At 34.4% G+C, this 7,361-nt stretch overlaps 1 protein-coding gene across 1 annotated transcript; it reads left to right on the top strand.

Annotated features, from left to right (window-relative positions):
- Positions 469–3,964, top strand: LOC109710092 (protein O-linked-mannose beta-1,4-N-acetylglucosaminyltransferase 2-like). Its single transcript, XM_020232524.1, has 3 exons — positions 469–927; positions 1,725–1,790; positions 2,621–3,964. Exons 1-3 carry the CDS (start codon positions 801–803, stop codon positions 3,793–3,795), a joined length of 1,368 nt encoding a protein of 455 aa, XP_020088113.1. The 5' UTR covers positions 469–800; the 3' UTR covers positions 3,796–3,964.

Below are 7,361 nucleotides of genomic sequence, written 5' to 3' on the forward strand. Positions count from 1 at the left end.
TTTATTAAAAAAATATATTTTGTAATTAAAAAATATATGTGCCGGTACCCGTGGGTACCTGCGGGTTATTCAAAATGTCCGCATCTTAATGGGTATCCACTTATTTTACTCGTAATTTTTTGGATTGAAAAAGTTGATAACCATATACACCCACAAATTTGCGGGTTACACACGGGCACCTGCGGATTTGGTTCGAGATTGTCAGGTCTACCTATTATGGCACATTTATACTACATCATCAATAACCAGCCAAACACATCTTTCGGTTTGAAAAAAAAAAAAATACAATAAAATATTTTTCTAGTAACCGTGATAGGATGGATGAATCCAAAGAAGAGAGTCTGATTGGTTAGGATTGCCATATCAGTATTATAACTGGTGCATTCTACACCTTTTCAAGAAGTGAAGTAGCAGAAATATAAGATGCAGTGTCGTATACAGGTGATGAGGTATCCCAAATCAATTAATTAAATTTCCCCATCATGATGAATTGTAGACGAATATTTTTGTTGTGCTTTTTCCAAGAATCTGTTATATGAAGTAGGACGATTGTACTGTTATAGGAAGTTAGATGTGCACTTCCGACTATATATATATAGTTTGAATTATTAGCTAAGTACATAAGAGAATCATTAATCGAACATGTGGAAAATATTTCCTCTTCCAAAGTCATTAGAAGAAACAAACATGCTAAGGAATATATACTACAACATCTCCGCGGCGGTCGAAGAGAGTTTGAAAAAGTGGTGGTGAGATCGATCGATCGAGAAGGTACGTATCGAGAAAGTTAGGGTTCGGGAATGACGAAGAGCTTGGCTCGAAGCTTGTCGAAGAGCCATGTCGGCGCGGGGTTTCTCGTGGGCTTCTTCCTGGTCTTGCTCGCCTACTTCACCGTGTCGGAGCAGTTTGCGATCCGCGCTCTAAATCGTGAGTTGCAGTTATCTATATATGCTCTCAGTCATTTTGATCCTTTCATGTTACTTAGCTAGATGTGTTCAAGCAACATATGTAGTGAGAAACAAGTTTGAATATTGATTTTATAAGAAAATCTCAATATAAGAACGATTTTTAGATGACGCTTAGGAGAGGCGTCCCCAGGCATCCCAATAGTATAGCAAATACCGGCGTTTAATTTAAAACGCGTTGTCATATGAGCACTCTATTATATCAAACCAATTTATTAAAAGAGAAACTTTACTGTTATTTTTAATTCTAGGACGCTTTAAAACGACAGGATTTCAAAAAATTCTGATGCTTTAAAGCGTTAGAATATATTTTACCAATAATGACTTGTTATTTGACGACACTTTTAAATGTGACACTAGATTATATTGAAACATTTTCAAGCACCCTTCGTTCGGTAGGCAAATGATATCGTAAAATCATAAAATTTATTTTCTAGGTACTTCAAATACTCTAGATCAAGTTTAACGGAGCCGATCGACGATTCGAAAGTCGCAACATCGAAAACGAGCTGGAAGCACGGAAGGNTATATATATATATATATATATATATATATATATATATATATAAAGCATGCATCTTTAAATGTTAATTTTCTTATAGTTAATATATGTATCTTTCTTTTTTGTAAAATTAAAAAAGCAAAAAAATAAATTAGGCAAGCATTTTATTTTCTCTTTTTTCCTTCTCTTTTATCATTATTATTTTTTTGATATTTATGTGCAATGTTGATTCTTATGAGCTTAATTGAATTTTGTAGTTTTTTCACAACGATCGACGGAACATGAAGTTGTATCAACTCCATCTGCAAAGGATGTAGAGCAAGGTGAGATAAATTTAAATAAAATTACCTTAATTATTCCTTAGCACTTAATTTAAACCTTTGTTCTAATTATTATAAGATATATAATAGTTATTAATTAAAGATGCATGAAAATTAACAAAATTATCGCTCATAAAGTGTTTATTCTCTGTGACTAAACTATATGAATTTTATAGAGGAAAAACGAAACAAAAAACCAATTTCTCTCACCCTTAATTTAGTGAATATAAATAAGTTTTAGCATCTTAAAGCTTCCTACTATTTATTTTATTTATGAAGAAATCGATTAAAAATGTATATTTGTTGGGAAAAAGTTGGGTTCGGACCTAAAATATACCAAATGGAGATTAGTTCGTTTGCAATCAGTTAGTTTTCACGCCTAATTAGCTCAATTTGATTGAGTCGCACCCCTTCCTACCGAGTGTTTTAGTTTCTTGCAATATCAAAAGTTTAAATCTATACTAATTCTTAAATAGAGAAGTTGCTCTTATTGATTTTCAAAAATCTTTTAAATATCCCCAAACCTTTAGGGTTTACTACTTGGATTTGGGGTTTAAAGGGGAATTTTGGTAGAATTAGAGTAAATTTGAAAATTTTGAATAGTAATCGGGGTTGAATAAGCAAAAATCCAATTAATATATATAGGGCTTCTATCACTATGAGTAGAGTTAATTCACTTTTTATCTAACAGTGATATTTTAATTTTAGTTAGTTAATTTCACACTGTAGTGAGTTAGCGAAAATTAAGGAACACCCATTGGTAAAATTAATTAATGATCGAGAACTAGACTAAAATTTAGTAATTTGCTGAATTTTTTTCTCTTCTCGCACAGGTAGAGGCGCCGAAAAATCCAACCAACTGGTAGAACTGAAGCCGATCTGCGACACGTCGAATCCAGACTTTTGCGACATCACCGGCGACACTCGAATCCTGGGAAGCAACTCGACGGTCTTTTATGTCCCTCCCCCCAAAATCACCAATCCTGAACCTCAAGAGTGGAAAACCCGAGTACGAACTCACAAGCACCTTAAGTTGATCGAATTCGTGACAATAAAATCATTACGCGGTCCGTCCGAAGCCCCTCCTTGTACGGTCCGGCACGATGTCCCCGCGGTCGTGTTCGAGCTAAGTGTCCAGATTGGGAACATCTGGCACGACTTCAACAACGTGATCATCCCCCTCTATCTCACTTCTCGTCGGTTCAACGGCGAGGTTCAATTCCTCATAACCAATCTCAAACCTTGGTTTCTCAAAAAGTATAGCGTGATACTCAAGAAGCTCTCAAGGTATGAAATTATCGATTTTTCTAGCGATAAGGAGATCCGTTGCTACCCGCGTGCCCTTGTCGGCCTTCGGAGGCATCGTGATTTCGGGATCTTACCCAATTTGCCTCCAAAAGGGTACACAATGCTTGACTTCCGGTTGTTCATTCGAGAAGCTTACTCGCTTCCAAAAGATGTACCAATAAGTTATCGAGATAAGCCGGAAAAGAAACCACGACTGATGCTCATAAATAGGGGGGAAACCAGAAGGTTGTTGAATATAGAGGAAGTCGTGAAATCGGCCGAGGAGTTAGGGTTTGAGGTGGTGGTCGTCGAGCCAAAGAGAGACCTAAACGTGACGGAAATCGCAAAGGTGGTGGACTCATTCGACGCGCTGATGGGGGTGCACGGGGCCGGGCTAGCTAACATCGTTTTCCTCAGAACGAACGCCGCCATGATCCAAGTGGTGCCCTACGGGAAATTGGAGCCCATTGCCGAGAGCTGCTACGGTTGGCCTGCGAGGGAAATGAAATTGCGAGATGTCGAGTACACGATTAGCTTGGAGGAGAGCACATTGTTGGAGAGACTCGGGAGAGATCACCCCGCGATCAAGGATCCGGATTCAATTCACAGGAGTGGGTTGAAAAAAGTGAGGGAGTTCTACAAGCTCAACCAAGATGTGAAGCTAAATGTCACAAGATTTGCTCCCACACTATTGAAGGCTCTTGAGCTTCTTCACAAATAGCGGGTGTAAGGAAAGTATTCGAAACAACTGCTTAACTTTTAAATATTCTTATTATTTAATATTTTAATTTGTTTAATTCGCGCGATTTGATGTTTTTTTTATTGCATATGCGTCTGTGTTTATTAAAGGAATGGCACGAGAAACTTTACCGGAAAAGATGTTTAGAAATTTTGTTAAGAAAGAACCATCAAGTAATTAGTTCAAGAGCATTGCAAAGCTAGATAGTTTAAATTAAAATTTTTTATAAAATTGGTTGTTGTTTCACAATTAATGCATGAGCAATCATTCAAATTACTCTCTTTTTTTTTCTCGTAGTTTGGTTTCAAAAAAAAAAAAAAGAAGCCGGCCCATTTGCGCATCTCAAATTTGAAATTCATAGAATTTAAACTTTTTATTCGGAACTAACTTTTCAAAAAATGTATTCTTATAATAGAATTTTTGTTTTGTAGGAATATATTTATTTGATATATATCTTAAAAATGACAAGAATATATATATTATTTCTACATTTGGTTGAATATAGAAATTTTCCAACTACAATATATTATCACAATACCAATTTCTATAGAAACTAATATTATACATCATTGTACTAAATTAATCNCATTTGGTTGAATATAGAAATTTTCCAACTACAATATATTATCACAATACCAATTTCTATAGAAACTAATATTATACATCATTGTACTAAATTAATCATATAAAATCATAACTATTTGAATATAAAATCTATTTAAACATTACTAAGTTTAGAGAATTCTTAAAGTTATTTGTCTCTTGTACTTAGTTTAAATTTTTTTGGCAGATATAAAATTTGCACAAAGAACTTTCACAGGAAAAAAAAAATACTAAGGGAGGAGGTTGGTTTTTAATCCCATGTTTTAAGGGATTATAAATGTTAAAAAAAATTAAAATCCTATTACACTATATTCCTATAATAAAATAAACATGAAATTTCACAATTCTGCTGTTATCTAAAACAATACTGTAGAGTAAACAAGCCCTTATATAGATGTGTTTCTCAAATACATGATGATATCCATATATAATATATTCTGCCTATCATCTTTTCGTAACGCCCAATCTATCAGCTGATCATTCATCACATGGTTTATGCATTGGCACATCATTGGGTCTTACCATTAGCCCAAAAAGCTTAAATCTATTTATTATTATTAGTGTACCTTTTAGATTCTGATGTTCTCATCAGCCCAATTACACACGTAGTCCAAAATCATCAGGCAATGTGAGACTTTCCCGTTAGTCTTGTCATTCTGATCCTAACTTAGGCTTGTCTTTTCGACTCTAGCTTGCCGGCCCAAAATGCTTAGACCCACTTATTATTACTAATATCTATTTTCATCCGATGTTGGATTATTAGGGCATTACAAACTTTCTCCGTTTAGACTTTGACATCCTCATCATGACTTTGGCTCAGTCGAGACTCATCTCACACTTCCAACTGATTATTGACTCTGAAATCGAATATAACAATCTATTTCACTATAAATAAGAACTCGTTATGTAGGCCCAAACCACCCGTCCAAAATGCTTAATTCCAGTTACTACTAATAGTGTCCATGGTCTCTCTTATGTGCACAATCATAATCTCATTTCTATCCGATACAGGACTATTGGGACGTCACATGTTACGCTCCATGGTCTCTTATATACTCAATCATAATTTCATTCTCATTCGATGTAAAACAATTATGGCACGTGTCACAAAAGTACAAATCCTAAATTTTATAGAATCAAGGTACATTGTAGCCTATGCATTGTAAAATGCATAAAAGGTGGGCTGATTAACCGTATATTGATGAGAGTAGCACTACTGAGAGAGCCATGTGGGTAGCACTACTGAATTAGCAAGAGGACGCGTGTGATTTTCGTCTTTGTTAGTTAATTCGCGAATTGTTCACGAATTATTCACGAATTATTAAAATTTTGAATTTAATGGTCCATTTACGAATTTTTTTTGAAAAAAAAAAAATTATTCGCGAATTTTTGGGCCAGCCGAATTATTCACGAATTATTTCTGAATTATTAAAAATTTGAATAAAAAACTTATAATTTTTATATTTGAATATAGATTATCGTATATTTTATATCTTATATTTTATATTTTATATCGAATGCGTTTTTTAAGCCGAATTTTTTAATGAATTTAAAAATTAGAAAACAAATTTTATACGTATTATACCTGTACCAAATTTTTGCCGAATCCGAATTAACTAATTAACTATGGTTTTCGTGGCCATGGATAATTCAATACGAGAGAGAGATTTAGAAAAAAGGGATCCAGTAGAAATTATTCTGCAAAGAAGAAGAGTCGATTGTAATCAATCTCTTTATTGTGGTTGTACTCATTGTGAAATTTTAACAACCGGTACTGAAGCAAGTATCAAAATTTGCAGCAATTATCATCAAAATGGATTGCAGATTTTCAATAGTCGATATCAGAGCGAGTACTATTTCATATAACAAACTTGGAATACCACACAACAAAGAGACATGAGGAAAAAATTCGGAGAACAACTACATCATAACCTATTACTCGAAGCGACCGGAGCAATGGACGGAAGAAAATGTGGAAGGAGACAAATCTAAGAATTCATCTTCCAGAAAAAGTCGAAGGATGGAAAGAGGCAAAACTTTGAATTACAAGAAAAAGTCTAATATGCAGCAGCAGTCATATACGTGATGTAGCATTCCAAACCAATCAAATCCCTTTTTTCGAAAATTCACCCAACCTAACATAATTTGTAGAGAAATATTTTTATTATAGTCTTTTTTAGAGAAAAAACATATAATTAACTGTATATAAATGATGTGGTGTAGTTGTTATACAGTAAACTCTCTCAGTGGATTGGAATGCGTGAGAAGTTAACATCAGCTATAATGTCTTTCGTACTAGTCATACATTTGTGTTCCCACTCCCCCGTATGTGACGCCCCAACTTCCCAGGGGGTCACCCATCCTAGGACTACTCCCATCCTAGCACGCTTAACTCTCTTAACCTCTTGGGCCTTGCCACCACCCAAAATGCTTCCCAGGGGGTCACCCATCCTAGGACTACTCCCATCCTAGCACGCTTAACTCTCTTAACCTCTTGGGCCTTGCCACCACCCAAAATGCTTAAGCCGGGTTAAGAGTTTTAGCCCTATTATATCTCATATATAGGACTATCTGGGGTCTCACACCTTTCCATAAAGCAGGGCGTCACATTTTAAACTACTAAAATATGATATAGTGTACTTAAATTTATATTAAAAATTATTAATCTAAGATACTAATAATCTAATTATTTGATTATTATTGAAAATTAATACATATTTGTTTTAATTTATGACTAACATACATTGAATTACTAAAATTTTGATTAGCTTGGTTTATTTTGTTTTTCTGGATTTTAATTTTTAGAGTCGAACTAAACAGAATTATATGTAAAATAGAACCGAATCAACTGATTTAAATTGATTCGTTTTGATAATTTGGTTTGAACAGAATAATGCTCACCCGGTCCTAATCTGCACTATGAATAACCACTCATCAAAAATAAG

This window comes from Ananas comosus, linkage group 5 (assembly GCF_001540865.1).
Source record: "Ananas comosus cultivar F153 linkage group 5, ASM154086v1, whole genome shotgun sequence".
NCBI lineage: Eukaryota > Viridiplantae > Streptophyta > Magnoliopsida > Poales > Bromeliaceae > Ananas > Ananas comosus.

Coding starts and splice junctions, on each gene's coding strand:
- LOC109710092 (XM_020232524.1), top strand. CDS start 801: ATGACGAAGAGCTTGGCTCGAAGCTTGTCGAAGAGCCATGTCGGCGCG. Junction 928..1,724: donor TGCGATCCGCGCTCTAAATC/GTGAGTTGCAGT, acceptor TGAATTTTGTAG/TTTTTTCACAACGATCGACG. Junction 1,791..2,620: donor TGCAAAGGATGTAGAGCAAG/GTGAGATAAATT, acceptor CTTCTCGCACAG/GTAGAGGCGCCGAAAAATCC.